The 21814-nt window shown below is 37.0% G+C and overlaps 1 protein-coding gene across 2 annotated transcripts; it reads left to right on the forward strand.

Annotated features, from left to right (window-relative positions):
• The first annotated feature begins 1305 nt into the window (after positions 1-1305).
• Positions 1306-21565, forward strand: LOC139141891 (adhesion G-protein coupled receptor G6-like). 2 transcript variants are annotated; one of them, XM_070711647.1, is made up of 13 exons: positions 1306-1544; positions 7541-7649; positions 7950-8340; positions 10653-10735; positions 11720-11906; positions 13018-13133; positions 14266-14494; positions 14914-15070; positions 15488-15646; positions 15986-16102; positions 16731-16785; positions 18700-18812; positions 19458-21565. In XM_070711647.1, the coding sequence occupies exons 2-13, from the start codon at positions 7544-7546 to the stop codon at positions 19560-19562; spliced, it is 1818 nt and encodes a 605-aa protein (XP_070567748.1). In that variant the 5' UTR covers positions 1306-1544; positions 7541-7543; the 3' UTR covers positions 19563-21565. The 2 variants fall into 2 exon arrangements, with proteins under 2 accessions (XP_070567748.1, XP_070567749.1); XM_070711648.1 differs by having other exon boundaries at positions 1306-1505.
• Positions 21566-21814: the final 249 nt, after the last annotated feature.

The raw sequence follows: 21814 nt of genomic DNA on the forward strand, positions 1-21814 counted from the left end.
TTCCATGAGTAATATACCATGCGTTCTAAGGGCAACGTATATGCTTTGTACACTCTAGCGCACTGCAGCATGGAACCGGTAAAAGGACTATTTAAAGGTGTAATTTAGGATTTTGCCACTAGTGGGCGCCTTTTCCTATGAGGAGTATCAACCATGTGAAAGACAGGATCTTTGAAACATCGTTTTAGGGTCCGCTAAATTCAAAACAGGTATACGACTATAGGATACTGCTGACGTGACCCGGTTTCGATGATGAAATCGAAAGAACATCATCACTGAGTACGTTCCTATTCCGTAAAAATGACGAAAACTGGGAAGCAGAATTATACCACTGTAATTTTCTAACCTAATTTGTGATTAGGTCTTTTCTCCTAAACTTTTGATGGTAATTCCCTTTACAATAAGAACAACCAGACATTGCGGTATAGTAATGGGGTTTTACCTTCTGCGATGCATAATCATCAAAACCTCCAGTCGATCAAAGTATGTCTCGCTGCTGAACGTGGAATAAATCAAATGGCATTTTAATGTCCTGCAATATCATCAATTGTTACACATATGAAGGAAGGAAGACAAATGTTTAGAGATGGACTAGTAGATTTTAGTAGTGTAGTTCTTAATGTTGCTGGTGTGTTTATTTTTCAAGATACTCACATGCCTGAAAAGTGAAAATGTGGAATTGCGGCAACTGTATGCTTGTTCTGCCTCAAAAATGAATTTCATACTGGAACTGAAAGTAGCAATAAATAGGAACACAAATTGATCCCGGAAGTTATCGCTCATTTTTTATACTCCTTAATTTCGTTATTTAACAAAACAATAAGCAACCCCTGTTTGACTTGCAGAGCTTCGATTTATTGTATTATCATAAACATGGATTAAGAGATGAAGTACAAAGATTGCCGTTGTAGATGAACTATAAAAGTATCTGATGAAAGGAACAGAGAATTGGTTATTGGAATAATTAAGACTTGAAAAAAGACATTGATGCCGTGAACCGTGAAGTGTTCATTTACAAATTACAAAATTATAGGATTTAGGGTTCAGAGTGGCCTCGCAATCAATTATCCAATCATCGGTCGAATATACTTTTACTGCATTTTGCTTCCAAAGTGCATTGGCCTTCTGTACACGCACAAATAAGTAATCTGTATGCAACGGTTTCTAAGTTTACACGCTCACAGACACCGACATATTTGACGAGGTAGAAAAAGCTTTCGATAACGGGGTACAAGTACTGGAAATCGTCCAATGAGAAACAGAGACAAGATGGACATGCGCAGTCAACATTGATAACATGTCTTGATTCGCGATAAGGTAGCACTGCCGACAATATCTCGTCATAGTAGAATAGTACATAGTCGTACTACGTGTCTCCAGTCTTAAAAATCCGTCAGCATTATTTCAGAGAGAAGCAAGGCGACACTGCGGTTAGATCTCGGAATCTAAGACAGAAACATTTTAGTGGAAATCGATCGACACTTTGGTGGAACTGATGATCACAGGTTAGAACCGGGGAGTAGGTAAAGACGTTTTTCGGGCAGGTGAGTTAACGCCCTTAAAGTAATTCCTCTTTGGTTATGAAGTATGGTCACGTAACCGCTGTGCAGAGAATCGAAAACATGTCAAACGTGGTTCAATTCAAATGACAATGATCTGGGTAAATTGGAGACAATATCCGCGCAAGTACGATGTAATATAAGTTTACTCCTTACTCTTGGCGGTGAACTGAGACATAAAACAATACCTATACGTACCGTCTGAGCTCGAAAAATGAACATAGTTTACCCATCTTTATCATTCTTCATTACTCTCCCTTGTTTGATCAACAAAGAAAGTTACAGTGATCTGCCCGCTTCTTTCTGGCCTCTCATTCTGAAATCCCATGCCGGGAACTCTAAGTGATTATTTCGATATCAAGAGATGCTCTGGTAAGTATAGACCACATAATATGTACAGTAACGCGTAATAGGACGGTCCGCAAATATTTTACAATCCCTTGTCCTGAATCCAGAAATTGTTTACTCTATGTAATTCAAAACCTAACGCATGATTGTAAATTTCGCAGCTTGAACATTCAAATAATTCAAATCAGACTGTAAGAGAATGGCTACGGCAGTATTACTAGTGTCACTTCGATCGTCTTACGAGCAGGATACTGGAATCTACCAGAGTAGAGGAATGTGGATGACAAATATGAATCTTTATTTCTTGAAAGAAGATGCTTACAGAAGAGCCGCTGATAGTAAAAGGCTGCTCTATCAAACCTAACATTTAACTATATACTTTCTTAACTAAATTATAAATGGAAATTTGATTCAACCCATTACAATAATTCAAGGTAAAACTTAATCATACAAACAACTCTAAAAGCAATCGGCGGGTAATAATTTACATATCTAAATAAGCTTAAGTGAAACAATTTCACAAGTTACGCTGGTAAATTAATTAACCTCTAGCGAAAACAGCAGAGATGTCTACCATCAAACTTCCAACTTGTTTGTGCTAACATTTATTTATGCTGACATCATCCTATGCTAACATCACTCAATGACTCTGTCGTTATACCGACAATTAAGAGTATACGTAGATTAGATGGCACTTGTGTGCTGAGTTACCACCAACTTTGTGATGTTGTCACAGTTTCCAATTAACATATAACTGTCCGAATTCATGAAGTGAGCTTACGTAAAATACATAAAGTCTGTTTACGTAAAATGTATTGAATTTTGTACTTTAATGAAAGTATTTTTTCTGAGGAGCAAATATCTTCCGTAACAGCAGATACTCGAAAACAAGAGGCCAGTGTCTGTGGCGGGATTTAAGTCAACGCAAAGCTGAGTGGGCCACAATCTGACCACTTTCCTTAGTCGTATTCGCTAAGGTTTTCAGAGGCCTTCCTCTTGGAAAATAAGGAACGTTTTTCAAAATTTATGCGAATTTTTCAACAGGAATTGAATGCACTTGCCCAGGGTCTCAATCTCTATATAGAAAGTAAAGGCGCTACTTTGTCTCAAAATAATAAAAAGACAAACAAACATGCTGTTCCTATTTCCCCAATGTTGACACGCCATTTGTGTAGTGTCATTCTTTACAGCCAAAATCATGAAACTAGGTGACGTTTTAACTAAGTTTTTTTTAAACTTCGGTTTAACACCCATGTAATTTAAAAGACTTAATCATTCAGTAATTTTGTGATATTATTGGTAGACTTGATTTACATAAAATAATTCATTAAAATTGATGTCGCACGCGCTGTTAGGAACATAATGCTTCATTAAAAATTGCATAAAGTGATATGGATAATGGATATCATTCCAAACATACAACTCATAGGGTAACTCGCCTCACAACCGAATTACCATACCAATCGTGCGTAATCATAGGGAAAATCAACCCCAATTACAAGACGCAAATCATCTCTACGACGTGAATTTGCCACCGCGACCCGAAGAGAGACAAACTAGTTTTCGTTGCAGCTCACTGGCCCTAAGTTTAGACTGATGAAAACAACTCAACGAAAACATGAAAAGTACAAAATACTCGAGGCATTATGAGGAGCATGCAGACAAGAAATAATTAGGCAATGAAGAAGGCATTCGATATCAATGAACAGAGTACGTCAAAAATGGGAAGGTTGATAAATGTCTGTATTTAAAAAACTTCAAATAGTGTAAATATGCAGGTAAACATGACCATGATAAAAGTGCATTTCACCCTGCGAAGGAAACTAAATGCCCATCTGATTTGCAAAATTGACTGCAAGCTCCACTCCTATCGTCTTTCACAATTTCTTGCTCGTCTTTCTCAGTCTGACACACTTGTTTATTTCAATAATACCAGTATTTGTATCACTCAACTTTGCTCGGATTTGACGTACTCTTAAAGTTCCCTTTCCCATATATATGAAATTATTTTTCATATGATCGATCGAATTTTGAGGGTTAGATTAAATGATGATTGAGATGAATCATGGTGTAAATATTGCCTGCTTATCTCGATTGCCCTCTGTTTCTATTGTGAATCTCATCGTTCGAAACGTGCATTTCTGATGTAATGACACTTTCTATATTTATCCAGATGGCCCTTATTTCTACCCGGTTGCCGTATGTTCGTAGTCATAAAATAGAGGCTGCCAATTATATGCTTTTAAAATTATGTAAGACATACGCCTCATATTTACACTGGGATCTACCCGCATTATGGATCAATCACTGCGGAGCCCACAACTCCCACTCTCGATAAAGGTCACGTTCTGAACCTATTGTAGAAACTGGAGCGACATGAATCTGTTTGTATAATACTTGCAATGACAACCATTACATTTGAAATGTTGTACATTGAAATCATTTTACAGGGTATTTACCATGTGAAGTGGGTGATTTACTTAGCTCAAACGTAACATCAGCGTATGAGAATATTCAGTGTGTCTGTGGCAAAACATTACATGTAGCGAGTAATTATTATTACATGCCTCGTATATCGAATGTCGCGCGCTCGATAGGAATCAATAGTAACTCGTTCCTTGATGACGTCACGGACCGCATTGTCATCATACTGAAAGTGAATCGGAACTATTTTCAGCTGGACAACTTCGGGATTTAAAAATGATAAAAATACATGTATTACATAGGAAATACTACTTTTACAAAATCATGCAAAATAATTCGATAAACCTCATAACAGTGATTTAATTATATCAATGCGCCATTGGATAAAATTAATGATAACCATCCCATTTTTTCGACAAATTTTGTTTAACATGAAAATAAAGCATATAATTGTGATTTGCATGTAAACCCGAAAATTTGGAGGGAAATTATGTAAGAGAAGCATGTAATAAAAACATTATAGCCCAAACATGGAATTATGTACCCTCGAGCCAGGAGACCATTTGTCCTCCTTACGTCGGGCAAATGGTCACCTACCCTCGGGCACATAGTCTTATGGTTAGGCTATAATATATTGTCTAACGGTTAAAGGTCATTAGATTCACATGAAATAAGCATAACACCACCACAGAGTTGGAGGGGTAATACACATGCATATGTAGTATTCTTGTAAAAAATATCCCGACGAAATCCAGATTTGACATCCACGTGATTTCATAAACAAATCCGAAAGTCAGAATGAATTTGTTGTCACATTGTTTCAACGGAGACTCTGTAATTTTGCACACAAAATCGATACATATATATTCGTTGTTTTTATTATTTAATTTGTTATTTTTCACCAATGTGCATTTTAACTTTGGATTCCGTCGCGAACTCTTTCGACACTCAATTTGTAACCAAATTCAAAAACTATGCTTTTACACACTCGACGAGCTCAGTAGAAATCACCGTTTGATGAGCTAATATCGTTTACCATACAGCTTGGTTAAGATATCTGTACAAAAGTAAAGGTTGTAGAATCCGTTCGACTACGAAGTCGTCGGATAGGATCGCCAGGTCTTGTCAAATTTATACTGGAAAATGTTGACCAAAAGAAACTCGTACTTCAGGCGAAACAACGCCTTAAAGATAATGCGCTGTATAAAAAAGTCTATCTTCGTTCTAGCAAGACCCATATTGAACGGTTGGTCGAGTTAAACACGAAAACAATACTTAGTGAGCTGCCAAATGGGAAAGAGTATAGAATTACGGCTAGCGGAAGGATTGTCAGAAAGGTAACACATCAAGACGGAGGCAATGCAGAAGATAGATCGGAATAGGACACATCGCTCAATGGACTGAGAATCGCTCATAACAGCGTCGGCGAGTGGACAAAGTGGAACAGTGACTTCAGAAGTGAAATTTTATTTAGTATAAACGCGGACATTATCTCAATAAATGAGACACATTTGTCTGGAAATGATTGTATACAATTAAATGGTTATCGCTGGATAGGATTTAATAGATCACGCTAGAAAATGCTAGACAAAAGGCTAAGTTACGTACCTATATTTTATTTAAATCTCATTATGGAGCAGAAAGCTAGCTTTGTTACATTGAATCTGTCACGTCGACAGCGGTCGTTGACGGCACAAATTCGTGGTATATTGCCTCTTAGGATCGAAAGTGGAAGATTTCGTCACGAGAGTGTAGATAGAAGGCTTTGTGAATTTTGTCGGAGTCATTCTATTGAAAACGAGACTCACTTTCTATTGTATTGTTCATTTTATGATGATTTAAGGTCAATTTATATGAAATGTCTTACAGAAGTTCAAGTTAGTTATATTTCAGACACAGAAAAGTTAAAGCTAATTATATTGAAAAAGCATTTCTTCGAAGAAAAGAAAGTTTGTATAGGCTCACTTAGGGTAATTTATACCTTTGCTATTGTGTATTGTACACCCTTTTATCATTTGTTTTGTTTTCAAAGTGACATATAAGTCCATTGGGCTGGGAGGTTTTCTTATTCACATTGCTACGTTTGTTGTAAAGAATATGTAATTTTGACCTCATGTCACTATAATAAACTAACTAACTATGTCATGGGTCTGCAAGGTATTCCAAAGTGTTGACGTCGCACATAGTGTTGTCTCAGGACTTACAGAGCAGGTCGTATAAACATACTCAATGATACTTTGTCAACAGTAAAACGTTAAAAGGGAAATAGATGTACATTTGGTATATTTTCACAAGTTCTTTCCGGAAAACAAAAAATTCTATTTCTGCTTCCAAAGATGTGTTGATATACATAGTCCGTTTTTACAATTATATACAATGTCATGGGGCTGACAATGAATTCTTGTCGGAAGAAAATACAGTTGTCCCGAGTTAGTGACATTAGACATTACATGTACACACAGAAAGTATTTGACAAGTTTCGACATTATGTCAGGAGTAGAGGAAAAGACAAAATTTTACTGACATAAATACTGGAAAACACATGAAAGGTAGTTGTAGAGCAGCTGTAAATTGAAAGTCATTGATTATTTTGCAAAGTATTGGATCACCTGGTTTTGTACAAAAGCATATCTAGATCTTGTCCTGTTGATACAAATATGATATATTTCAGACTGGTAGATCAGACAAAGACATACGGCGGTATATTTCATGTTAAGTAGTATTGTTTAATTCAGTACTTCTCCAAACCGAAAGTAGGTATAAGTAAAGGGTTTACACTCAGGAATGGGTTTTCTTCGATCTTTCTGCAAAATTTCTTATTGTCCTCACATGTGCACTCCTCATTTGGAGGTCAAGGTCATTCATAATACTTGTATGTTGATTGACTGAATGCCCCTTCTGGTGTGCACTTGATGAGAGAGCCAGTCTAAGTTAGTGTTCCATCAGCGACCAGGAAGGTGATATAGTATTACGCCCCCTACAGATGAGATTTGTTGTAAGCATTCTCAATGGATCACTTCAAAGATGTTATTTTACTGTAAGTTATTGTGTCAAATTACAAAAGTGCCTGCATTGGTGGCAACTACATTTTGAACACTCACTATGGTACTTTGGTGTCACCTGAGACTGTTTGGCCGATAAGAGATTATTTTCAAATTGAATTAATGCTCATGACTACATAATGTACTTGTCTCCATTTGTTTCTATAGAAAATGACGAAAATAATAGGAATTATAAGCCTATGTACGGCACTGTGTTATGCGACATCACAACTACCCCACAACTCAGATCCGAGTGGTAGCGACATTGAATGTGATGGTAGGTTCTGGTATCACTGAAATGATATCGTGACTATATTACCATGGAAATGGCTACCAGCCACTCTTGGCCTCGCTCAGAAGTACATGCTTTTCACTTCTCTCTTCCCCTTTCTTCCATTTTGACGCATTTTGTAGTCTTTCTGCATGTTTCTGTGACTGTCTGTCACCCTGCTTCTGTCACTGTGTCTGTCAGGGTGTTTTCCTACCTGTTCGCCCCCTCTCATTTTCTGTCAAATTGCTGATCAATGTTAAGATTTGCCATCAAAATATATTCATTTTGGACTGTATACTGTTTCAGATTTGATATGGATTGGAGATGACGTATTTCAGATAATTACCCATACGAAAAAACATTGGACGCCAGGTGCTTCTGGCTACTGCGAGAATTTGCACAAAGACACGCTTGGACTTCCTGGCCGTCTTGCCATCCTCGATAGCACATCTTCCTTCAACGCTGTGCGAGACCATTTGTTGAACATCGGCAGACTCAGCTGCAGAGACATCAAGGGGTATTGGATCGGCTGTCGCTACCTTGGGGGAGAAACGGACACCACGTGGTTGGATGGCAGCACCGTAACACCCGGTAGTTCAATGTGGTTCGACGGACAACCGGACAACTCAGGATGTCATAGTACGCCTGGAACGCCCACTCTTGCCCCATCGGAGCCACATGGATGCTGCCAAATGTGGTTGGTTCACATTTCTCAAGTGATATAGTCTATGCTATGTAAATAATGAATTTACTGCCAAGTTGAACACATTGACGTCATTAGCAAGTGAAACGCGGACGCTCCCAGATATGATGTCCCATCCTACCTTTCTATTTAAAAAGTTAATTTGATTTCACAGCGTGAAAGGAAATCTGTCACATGGATTTATAGTTAAATAATAACACACGCCAGCAAGGGCAAGATCACGATTTGTTGCCCGCCCAAGGGATGGTGCTCATGACGGTAATATTGATGATGCCCGAGCCGAAGGCGAGGGTATCATCAACATTACCGTCATGAGCACCAGCCCGAGGGCAGGCAACAAATCGTGATCTTGCCCGTGCTAGCGTGTGTTATTAATTTTATTACACCGAACAAACACTTGTTTTCGAAAATTTGCTTAGAATGCAGTCAAGAGTCGATCGAGACTCGCCACAGTGAAACGTTCTTAGACTATTTGTTGCTCGGTCGCAATGCTACATAAAGTTGACGTCTAAAAACGAACACAGTGTTGTTAAAGGTATACTGTCACCTGTTCCAATTTTGCCACAGTTACCATGGAAAGAGAAAATCTAACCAATCACAGATTTTAAGCGGGTGGCCGCTTTTTAAAACAGCGCCCTCACATAGGTATTTTGAATACCAAGGAACGCACCTTTGACCTTATATGTGCAGGTCTTATATCCGCAACCAAATACCCGAGCGCACCGTTTATAACCTCATTATAAATGCTAAAGTCAAAAACAAATGGACAATTGTCGTTCTTTTAGGCCAAAGTTGGAACGAGAGTTCACGAGCGCCCAGCCTCACACAAACTCTGAAAAGAACGTTTCAGAACGCGCGCGTGCACAGTTGATTCAATAAATACGGTAAGGTAACGCATCGATATTGCGACAACGAAAAAAACGCTCAAAAAACTTTAAAAAATTATGTTGTTGTCACATAGCCGTCGCTGCTTACAGAAATTCTTCATTTGTGTCTCATCGAGCTGCACCAGACTAAAATTTAACAATCAAAATCAATCTCAAGCCGTAGACTTGTTCGATATTATGGCGCGTTGACGCGTTGAACTCTCAAGCTGGCGTTCGAAATTTGCGCGAGCTCAAAAATGTTACGCGACGCGCAGGTCTTCTTGTTGAGGATATAAACCCGGCTCCAGCCAATCAGATTGCCGGATTCCAGCTAAGCATATTATAAATTTAGATTAAAGGTGACTGTATACCTTTAAAGCTTTTCTCGTTTAATGTACTAAACTTTGTCGTGTACTTCAGGTCGAGCTAATTTCTTGTGCCTTTTCAAAAGCCATTGCTTTACAGAAAATACTAAGCAAATGTACGCGACGATGTGGTACGCGCAGAAAGTACGCGCGGTATTCCAGAACGTGGTAGCGGGCTATATCACTGCACGCGACAGGGCTATATCAGCGCACGCGACAGGGCTATATCACCTAAGCCATGTTCTATCACTTTTTGTTCTATATCACGTGAGTGAGGCTCAGCCAATCACAGTACCTGAATAATACGTAAGTGTAATAATAGCCAATCTCTGATTTTCACTCAGGTGGTCACGCATGAACAAGTGCGCCAGCGACGTACCTGTATTACAAATTATTGATAAATGCAAAGATGCGGTGATCTACTAACTGATGCTCACAGTCCCTGTTTCTTTATTAATGGTTCCTCTTATACTGAAACAAAAAAATTAATAGCAATACTTTTCATCACACAATATCTGAAATATATGGAGAAAAATATATGAATTCTGACAGCGTTGGAATATCATGACGAAGTTATTCGAGAAAGTGCCATAAACATCGCGCGTAGGTCTGATCAGTTTCAAACACTGCCGAGCAAGAATGCAATGTACAACAGAGGGAAAAGGACTCTCTGGTAGGAGTTCGTCCTACGCATGCGCAGCGTAACTACATTCTCGAGCTTTGGGGTAATTTTTTCGCTATGACATGGCGATATCGCGCCTTAGCTGTTGCCTTACAGATGCTAGCTGTTTACAATGGCGCTAAACTACCACCATTTCATGTCAGTTTACGTTTCAGCGGACGATATCTCAGCAAAGGGCTATAGTTATTAAGACACGTAAACCAGTCAGTTTTCAAATTAACTAACTTCAACCGGTGAGCTCCTTTGGATTCACGCGAGGTTACATTTGTCTCACTACGTCATTTGTCATGCTTCAAACTGAAAGATATACAATTCAAACTTTGTACTCTCTAACTTCTGATAACATTTGCTCATGCTGATTTATGACTCTCCGTTACGATCATTTTCCACCAGGAATACCGTCAATAATCCAGATGATCAGTTGAAGATAGATGATCTCTGTTGTACCAAGCACAGACAATTTATTTGTCAATTTAGTAAGTAAAAAGCTTGTTAATGTGCAAATTCAACTTGCTGTTCACTAAGACGGGATATTTGGAAAGGAATGTACAAAAAGGAATTTAATCTACTTTTCAAAAGAAAAAGTGAATCATAATTTGTATCATAAAACGCGGGCATGTTTGGTCATCATTAGATTTTCGTAGACGATGGAAATTTGTCTCCATTTTGTGTTAATTTGTTGCAATATCGAGAATGATTTTCTTAATATGAATCGAGAATTAAACTTAAAATGTCATCTAGGTTATAACTACCTCAATGACTACGTTTTTTACACTCGAATGTCAGAAGACATGTACAACTTATCTCTATCAAAAGCTTTATCTTACAAATGTATGAGAAGAGTTCAAGGGCCAAGGTCCTCACATCTGCGCATGTGTAACTTGCTCGCTAATAAATATGTTTTACTTATGTACAATAACACAGAATCAATATGTGTGACGTCTGATTCTCACCAGCTGACCGATGCAAATTTGTACCACACTGTTTGGTCGGATGGCATCCACACAAACTTTGAAACAAGTGCCGACGGCCTTAAAGGGACAAAGTCGGCCATTTTTCATGAATTTTGCTCGATGCGAGATACTACTTTATATTGTTTGACATGTCGAAAGATACTGAATGAATGGGTGACCATGCATATACTCGACCCCGGTTTTAGACATGATACATGAAACATCAGGAAAGTGAATTAATGGTCATGACCATTAATTCATTTTAGCGATGGTTTCACTGATCCTATCTAAAACCGGGGTCGAATATATTCACTCAGTATCTTTCTACATGTCAAACAATATAAAGTAGTATCTCGCATCGAACAAAATTCATGAAAAATGGCCGACTTAGTCCCCTTAACACTTTAGGTCTGCTATGATTAGGATGGAGAGTGACTCAGAAATTGAAATTAATCAGTCACACGGCGACACCAACTAACGCTAAATCATTGCTGCTATTTTTCACAGCTAATGCGAAAGACGTTATAACTCGCGACTCATGTACGCCACGGAACGAGAGCAAAGTGCGGTGTCCAGTCGAAGTAACCTCTGACGATAAGGGTTTGGTGCACTGGCCGATGACTGATGTTTGCAAAGACGTGGAGGTGTACTGCCCCTTCTCCAAGAATGAAACAAGCAAAGCAAGGAGAGAATGGTAAATAGTCTTGTCATTTCCTAATCAATTGGTCATGTTCATGACCCTTAGGGAGCCTTCAATTATTACAGGGGGGCGGGGGAATTGGGCAGGGTCAATTTTTAGAAAAGTGTCCAAGGGGGAGGGTCACTTTTTATGAACCTATTTCGACGGGGGGAAGGGAGGGTCACTTTAAATAGAAGCTCATTTTACGACCAAACCTTCGATTGTCCATATGATATTTCCTGAATAGGAAATAGTGTGCCTGATAGACTTCCATGTATTATGATTTGATATTTTTGGGTGAAGCACTGTATCAGCCACATCTTGCCTTCTTAAAGTTGCACAAAATATGGTGACCCTCCCGCAAATGTAAGAAATATCATGTCCCTTCAAAAATGCTTGCTTGATAGATTGCGACCCTCCCTCCCAAAACACCGACCCTCCCCCTGTAATTTCTGTTCCTAACTAACATAACAATTAAACCTATTGTTATGTAAATTAGCTGATACTGTTTCAGTTATTCCTTTGGAGAAAACTGCAGTCACGGTGGTTGGGGAGGGTCAACTTTTAGCTATAGCATATCGGACTGGGGGGGAGAGTCATATTTTACGGTACAGGTATGCACCCACCCCTAAGACAATCCAAACTGGCCCACCCCTAAGACAATCCAAAAAAGCCAGTTTGACAACAAAGAACGATAATATCAACAGCATTCGATATTGTATCAGAAACGACAAGTGTGTTTATTCAGAGGTAAACGCTAGTGTTGAATATTTTTGGTACTATTGCTTTCCAAAATGTATATATTCACGGGACCGAATCAGAAAATATATGTAATTAGCCCACTCTGCAAATCTTATACTGAGGTATTCCATTTCCGCATTTCAATAACAACTCTTTCCAAAGAGTTTGTGATCCATTCATACCGTAACTCTATCAACCTGTGTCCAACACACGTCTTGTACTAAAAATTGTCGCGCAAAATTTAGAAGTCTCATCTGATACGAAGCGACGCGTATAGTTTCCATCGACAAAACTGGAAACATAAAGGTCCAAGTTGTCTTATGTACTGGCTTTTATCTGTAGATAGAGGGCGGATTTTCAAAGCTTTGTTATGTTATTTTTACAGTACATCGACATCGTCAGGAGCAGAATGGGGCGTTAGCGACACGTCAGAGTGTATTTCACAAAGTGAGGTCAGTGTACGGGATCGCCTTAGTCATCTAGCCAACATCATTCCAGCCGGTAGGTTGATTCAAACACTAAGCTTACTTTCGTTACTTGGAGAGGAATTTAAGAGCATATCATTGCCATCAACTAAATTATTATCCATTAGCAAAATTACCTTTTTGCAGGTAAATCTGTTGCACACTCTCAACTTGTGATCGCTCACTTCGGGTATGAATAATTGGCTATGGAAGAAGTTTAATTCAGAATCTGTAGAAATATATTTTAATTCGAACAAAAAAGTATGCCAACATTATAAAGTTGCTAATTCTACAATAGCCTGACTAACTTATGTTTGAAATACATGGTCATCCTTGTAAACTACTTCGGCCAACACACAAACTTAAACCGTAGCATACACTTTCATCAAAAATCGCTCTTATATACCGCTTTGTATGCAGCGAGGAGACACAGTCATTGCCTATTCTTGGACTGCTGTATATTCACATATGCAAAACATACAAATATTTCTTTTCGGCACCGAACATTGTAAGATTTAAGATTCCATATACACTTTAGAGACACCAAATGATGTGGCTCTTGACACCAGTTAAACAACATCTCTTCTGTACGTTGCCTTAGCAAGCTGCGACCTAATGGAGATTTTCATAACGTTATGCTTAAGCCGTGAATTTTTTATTGCCTTTTCCCATTCTCCTTAATTCAACAGATGAATAGATCGTTCATGTTTGGCTGTTTATCATCCACATCTTTACTAGTCTATATAGGTTCAGTAAATTATCGATGGGACAAGAATTTAAACCATGCAGCACCAAGTACCTAGCGAAGATATCACAGTCAAAACCGCTCGGCTTGATCCCCACCCTTAAAACTGTCCGGACAACTCTGTACGGAGAGTTTTGCATCAAACCCAAACCACTAAATAAGCCTACAGCTGAAAACTAATCCAAAACCTGTAATGAAACGATATTGAAATTTAAGATAATGATAGTGAAGTTGTGCAATGGCTGCTAACAAGCATGCAGTGTGTACATTTGACGCTTATGAACATCACCTGCTCTAAATTTCCTCTCTCGGATCTTGTTGACACGGTAGGATTTCATAAATATATACAAAGCCTTCAAGATAGCAAGGCCATCGTGCTATCTCTTCTTAGATACGAAGAATTACCCCTCTCTTCTTTTTCCAGGGCAAGAGGCAATGCTTGCACAACAGCTGTCCCAATTAACTGCAGAAGCTGAAAGTTTCAACGAAGAAGACTTTGAGAACTCCGTCGACATAATCGTAAATATTCTAGATAGCGAAGACGATGGCGTGGAGGTCGAGGTGGCTCAATATCTATTGCAGAGTGTCGAAAACCTGTTGAACGTCAGCCATGATGTTTTGTCAGCCAGTCAGAAGAACAAAAACGTTATAAGGTAAAGAATAACTGGCAGCAAATAGAAATTTTCCGGTGTTAAAATTATCTGTGAGGCAGATTTTATTAGCTTTTTATTATGATACACTTGCCAAATATAGACTAAAAATCAGCACATATGCCAACATTTTCTAACATTATTTCACGTGGTGTTTTTGCACACACCACACAAGTTTGAAAAAAGTAGCAAATACTTAACCGAGGCGATTTATGTGTTGCAGTTAGTTAAAATCATTCGTTTCCATATCAAAAAAATTGAATTGTCAAAAATTACATCTTCAACGACAAAACTTCTTAGGCCTACACTATGTGAAGACATAACCTTCCTGTCATCTTTCCATTGTCAACAGTAAAATCCAGTTAATTAATTTTAAAAAACCGTACACATTTGAAGATTTTCTCTGATCTGTTTGATTTCAGACTCATACAAGCTGTACAAAGACTTCCTTCACTTGTAAAGTTTGACGATCCCTCTGATGAGACTGTAATGATAGTAACCGCTAATATCGTCATTGCAGTAGCAAGAGTTGATCCATCGTCGTTCAGCGGACTGAACTTCGAGGTGACTTCCAAACAGGTGAGGCATGCACACAGCAGATCATTCATAAATAAAGACAAAGCGCAAATATCACATTTTTAACGGTAAAACTTGTGATATGATCGGTTATGGTTAAATAATACTGCCTAACACTCAAGCACGTCCTCAAGCATAACTATCTATTGTAAAAACAAGTTTATCATAAGATTCAGTTTTATTTTCTGCACAAAGAACATTGCTAAAGGTGGCAGTAGTTTTGTCACAGCTTCGAACTACATCTGGCCATATCTTCAATGCTCCAATAAATTACAGAAACAGTCCTTGCTCTTGTTTGAAGAAAGTCCCATGCCTACACGGATTTTGCATCACAAAAGAGTGGTGTGTGAAAAATAGGAAGTTAAAAAACCTCTACAAGTCTGTCCGACTCTAAAACAGTATGTCATCAATTCGATCCAGAGTCAAATTTCATCAGAAACGGATTTAGATGAACCATCGGACAAGGACGCTTCATCGGTCACACTACCAATGTCAGCGCTTGATGGATTGGATGAATCTGAACGATCTCAGATTGAACGGGCAGAGTTCGTTGCGTTCAGGACGAACACTTTCTTTACAGTACGTATGCCCACAAAATTTATGTTACTTCTTCTGCGTTTGTTGTTGTCATTGACGGGTAGACATACGAATAATTCGCAAATACTGAAAAGAAGACATTGGAAAAATAATTGTATACCTGTTTGTCGACAAGTGATGAACAATGAGAAAATGAAACAATTTAAATCTTGATTTGATGCCCCATTCAAAGCACATTTACCGTAACATGTGATTATATTCCGGTAGTTTTTGTTGTGTGTTTGCTACTCTTAAAATTATGTTATAATGGCTATGGTTCAACAAGACAATACATTAAGTCAAATAACCGTACTGTTAGTGAACTGTGACGTCTATCAACAGATCATCGACAACTCTACATCAGCCGGATTCAGTCCAGTGATCGCTGCAGCTATCGGGGATTTAAGAGAAACTAAATCGGACGAGCCTGTCAAAATAAGAATGGCACATGAAGATCAGGTACGGCGCCCTCTACACTCTTCAATTGTTTACTCAATGATTTATCCTGAAACAAGCCTTTAGGAACAGCACCACATTTATAGAAAGTGTTATATGTCATGCACGTCATATGACAATATATATATATATATATATATATATATATATATATATATATATATATATATATATATATATATATCGAAGTATACAGATGTCCTCGTGAGAAATTACAGTGCTCGATGCTAGAGCAGAGAGTTATAAAAAATAATACAAAATTACTTCAAGAACAAAGTTATGATATCAATCATCAGACAGAAGGAGTAGTGAAACTTAAGTAATAGATATCATTACTTTGTATATATACATATACATATATATATATATATACATATATATACCTATATATATATATAGGTATATATATATATATATATATATATATATATAATATATATATATATATATATATATATATATATAATATAAATGTCTGTAAATGTCTTCTCTGGGCAAGAAAGTGCAGCAGTCTGAATGTAAAGAAAGAAAAGATGGAAAGCCAACACTACAATTTTTTTCTTATATCAACTAGACATTTTAAATCAACGATATTTTTATCATTTATCTTTTTAAACATTTCTCACTGTAGTATGATGATGAAGTTTTCAAACTTGCATGTGTCGTCTGGCATTTCAATCTCACAGGTAAGTAGACTTTGTTTTTAACCTCCATAACTGCTAAACCAACAACAATTGTGATAAAATCAACCACAAATGTAAAAAAAAAGTTAAAAATAAATATAACAGCACCAAAGCATAAGTGTAACACGCAAATTAATGCTTTTAAAATGAGACACGAGGCAAGGTGTGGGATAAAAAGTAGGGGGATTGAGATACACAAGCGGGAGTCATAGCGGACAACCCCTGAAGACATCGTGGAACCTAATTAGAGTCAGTATATGCTGTGATGGAAACCCTCCTTATACAACCTCCACTGGATTTATTACAAATACTGGATGAAGGTGAAAGTTTATTTACATCTCACTAAGGAAGGGGGCAAACAAAGAACCGCAAAGAGAGAGAGAGAGAGAGAGAGAGAGAGAGAGAGAGAGAGTTGCTTATAGTTGTACCTTGTCTAGGATCTTGACTTTGTCATTTGGCCTTCGTCCATACTCTGAAGGCCAAACAATGAAGTCGAAATCTTTGACAAAGCTGAACCGACTGGAGTCGTTTAAAGATTAGGTACTTCTCAAGCTGAAAGAATACTGGTGGAAAATTTTGGCTACTGTGACACAATTCGATACCTCTTTGTCATCCAACCTACTGGAGATAATGCCCCTTCATCACGATATCCAGATTGCTACAATTTAATAACAAGCAACCTAAAGGCTGATACAGCTCCGCTGTGCTATATAGAGAATAACCGCTTGTGACACTTGTGTTGATGAAGAAGGTGGAAATCTTTGATAGCTCATTTCAGGATGGCCTGACAAAAATGTCAAAAATAGCTGCATAAATACGCCATTGAAGATTTCATCACAATTGGAACATATCACATTATCATCCCGAGAAAGCTGTGAGACGAGTAGTTTCTGAGAAAAATTAACCAAAGAGGGCAAAAATTGCCCCAAAATAACAGATTGCAGATTCCATCATAATTTTAATATATCACATTAAGATAATCCCTAGCAACCTGTATACCAAATATCAAAGCTATCAGACTAGCAGTTTTGGAGAAACAAATTTTTTGACCAAAAATTGCAAAACTTGTCCCCAAATACAAAATTGTAGATTTCATCATAATTTGTATACATCATACTTTGATCATCTTCTATAAACTTGTACACCAGATATCAAGGCTGTGAAACAAGAGATTTTGGTGAAATAAATTTGTGACCAAAATGATAAAATTGCCTTAAAAATACAAATTTGTATATTTCTGCACAATTTGAAGAAATCTAAGATAGCTCATCTCTAGGGACCTTTATCCCAAAGATCAAAAGCTGTCTGAAGTGCAATTTTGAAGAAGAAGATTTTTAAAAAATTTTTGTCCAAAAATGACAAAAAATTGCCTTAAATTCAAATTCGATTTGAACATACCTGACTGAGGTCATCCCAAATAAACTGCACTTCAAATTTCAAAGTAATCTGACAAGTGGTTTCAGAGAAGATTTTTTGATCAAAAACAGCCAAAAAATGCCCAAAATATACAAATTTGCAAATTTCGCCACGATTTCAATAAACCCAATAGAGGTTACCCTAAGGAATTGCATATCAAATTTTAAACCATTGGGACATCCTTTTTCATAGACGGCAATTGTTGACGGCCGATGGGCGACCAGACTGGTGACGATGGAAAAACAGCCTATTTGAAACCTTCGTGTCACTCACAGCAAAGCTAATAATATAGAGGACAAAATATTATCTACATGACTATGCCAATCACAAGTCTTACAGTATGAAAGTGTTACAATATTGATGCACCAGACTTTCAATCAAATAAATGAATGAAAATGGGCAATGGTATATTTATGACAAACAGTAGCTATTCTAGAAAATGCAGTGTGTTTATTGCGCAGTTTTGAAGTCAACTAATAATTGCAGTTCACTTCATCGTAGATTTGAGTGGTGCTTGGTCAAGCGAAGGCTGTGATGTTTCAACTGAAGGGAAAGAAAAGAGAAGCACAACTGTGTGTGAATGTAATCGCCTTTCTTTCTACACAGTTCGACTGGTAGGCATTTTTAACTTTAAGCATTCTCATATTTAATTTTTATTATCAATATAGTGACATTATACATCACCAATAACTGTAACTTTAATTTTTTGTGACACAATGCATTCTAGTAAAATTTTGAAGAATATGATGTTGCAGTAATTGTGATTTAATCGGCAAATTAAAGGTAATCAGTTTTTCTTTTGTTTGCAATTCGCTTATTTCAATGGGTAATAATTCAACTTTCAGCTATTCGGCACTTAACATTTTTCAAGCATTTGAACAATTGTGAAAGATCCTATTCATTTCAATTAGGTACAATCGAATTAATATTGCATATTCCCGTACTGAAGTACTATACTTTAAGTTGCAAAATTATTCTTTGTCCGGTCTTGTTATGTTGTCACTTTATAATATTAAGTCCACTTGCGAAAATACACGATAATAAAAATATGTATATGAAAATATCTGCAGGTTGTTATTTTAAGTTCATAGGTATTAGGAGAAGAACATGATATGGTTGATTCTGTCAAAAAATGATGCAGAATGTAGCCAAAATGATAAAATATGAAGACAAATTGCAAATTTTATTTGATGCTGGCATTTCAGTAGTGGCTAATCACTAATTAATTCATTATTCATTATGTCTGTACTTTGCATTAGGTCCTCCTTGAAAAGCATGATGTTGGTGTAGCCAATCAGAATCCTCTATCTACTACTGTGTACATTGTTTGTGGAGTAATCCTGCTGCTGATTGGCCACGATTAAAGGATAGTGAGAAGTAAAAAGTGCCTTTCACATTCCAGCTCAGCTCAGCTAAGCTCAGCACTCAGATTTGCAAAACTCTCCTATGCATCTGTACAGAATGTGGGAAACGAATGACTGCATCACAAAGGGCAAAGCCGACTGGGCTGAGGCCCCTGTTGTTTTGACACTAGTTCACGCTTTCGTCTTTTTCCGCAGGTTTTCGGCCACTCAGAAATCAAACTGAAAATGCTCATGGGTTTCATTATATATTGCAGTTATGTGTAAATTTTAACCTTTGCCAAATGTTTGCAACTTCATTGAAAGTATTATGATCAACGTAATGAACAATAATCACCGCCGATTAGGTCATGAAGTATACAAATATGTAATTAGCTGAAATAAAAATATTAAAGTTCTTTGACTGCTGTCATTGTATCACCACTCTATATAGCAAGTGTAATTACCATTGGCCAAGTCCTTCAAGCCATATATGCCGAGCTGTGAAAGCTCATTAGTATGCAAATTATAAATTAGCTGACATGAAAATGTGAAACGACTTTTGATATTGTTTTAACCTGGTATAATCATCAATGTACATAGCATGCTTTGCCAACTTTGATCAAGTAAATCCCAGTATATATCCCTAATAAGCAAAGTTCATTAAATATGTAAATTAGGAATTGGCTTAAGTAAAAATGTTTAATGATTTTCAATAATGTTGTATCATGGTATCTGCGATATATGTAGCAAGTTTTGTCAACTTTGGTCAAGTTGATTCAGATATATATCTCTAATTAGGAAAGTTCATTTAATATGCAAATTAGGAATTGGCTGAAGAGAAAATGCTTAATGACTTTCAATAATATTGTATTATAGTGTCTTTAATGTACATAGCAAGTTTCATCAATTTTGATCAAGTCAATTCAGATAAATATCCCTAATTATGAAAATTCATTTAATATGCAAATTAGGAATTGGCTGAAGTTAAAATGTTTTTTGATTTTCAATAATATTATATCACAGTAACTTTGATGTATATAGCAAGTTTCAACAACTACATTCAAGTTAATTCAGATATATATCCCTAATTTGAAAAGTTTATTAAATATGCAAATTGGGAATTGGCTGAAGTAAAAATGTTTAATGACTTTCAAAAATGTTGTATCATAGTAGTTTCAATACATGTAGCAAGTTTCATCAACTTTGGTCCAGTCAATTTAAATATATACTCTAATTAGCAAAGTTCATTAAATATGTAAATAAGAAGTTGGCTGCAGTTAAAATGCTTAATGACTTTCAATAATGTTAAATAATAGTATCTTTAATATACATACCAAGTTTGGCCGATTTTGATCGAGTCAAATCAGACATATATCCCTAATTAGGAAAGTTCATTAAATATGCAAATTAGCAACTCTCTTTCATGTCACCCCTTAATGGTTCCCACTACTGATATATCTTGGTGTGATCAACATTTGTAGCAAATCTCATCAAATTGTGTGTAGTCGTTTTTAATGAATATCCGTTTTTTCTATAATCATTAATTATGCAAATGAGCAAAAAGTATGCAAGCCACACCCACCAAAAACTAATCAGTTCTTGCCATTTGCTAACTGAATCTATGTACTAGATTTGATTCTGATCTTATCAGCCGTTTTTGAGATATCGGACCAACAGACAGACAGACAGACAGACAGACAGACAGACAGACACACAGACAGACAGACAGACAGACAGACAGACAGACAGACATCGCTGCGACATATGCTCACGTGTGTAAACACGTGAGCAAAAAATGTGTGACATAAACTTTTAGAAAATTTGCAAGGGCTCAATCACCTGGCATTTCCCATTTCGATTGGTCATACGCCTCGGCAGCCATATTAAATTTTGTAAAAAGTTACTTTATGCTTCTCCTGAAAACACTACAAGGCAAATTCACTTCAAATGTCTTCTCTGTTTGACCTGTGACCAATTTTGGTAATTTGCATATTTACATCGGCAATCAAATTCCGCCCCCCCCCGTCCCAAAATACTGTTGAATTATAAATTATGAAAAAATTATAAAAATCACTAAACACTATGCGAAAATGTGTTGAATCTATGGACATTGTTATGAATAAAGCTAAACAGGCCTCTATAATTGTATCAGTGTTCTCTATATGTTTGAAAATAAAAGCGTGAAAATAATGGATAAATTCGCAGCTATTGTGACCATGAAGGCCGACACGAGAGTAATAAGACACTAAGCCAACGCAATGTACAATAGAAAG

The sequence above is a fragment of the Ptychodera flava genome, chromosome 10 (assembly GCF_041260155.1).
Source record: "Ptychodera flava strain L36383 chromosome 10, AS_Pfla_20210202, whole genome shotgun sequence".
Lineage (NCBI taxonomy): Eukaryota > Metazoa > Hemichordata > Enteropneusta > Ptychoderidae > Ptychodera > Ptychodera flava.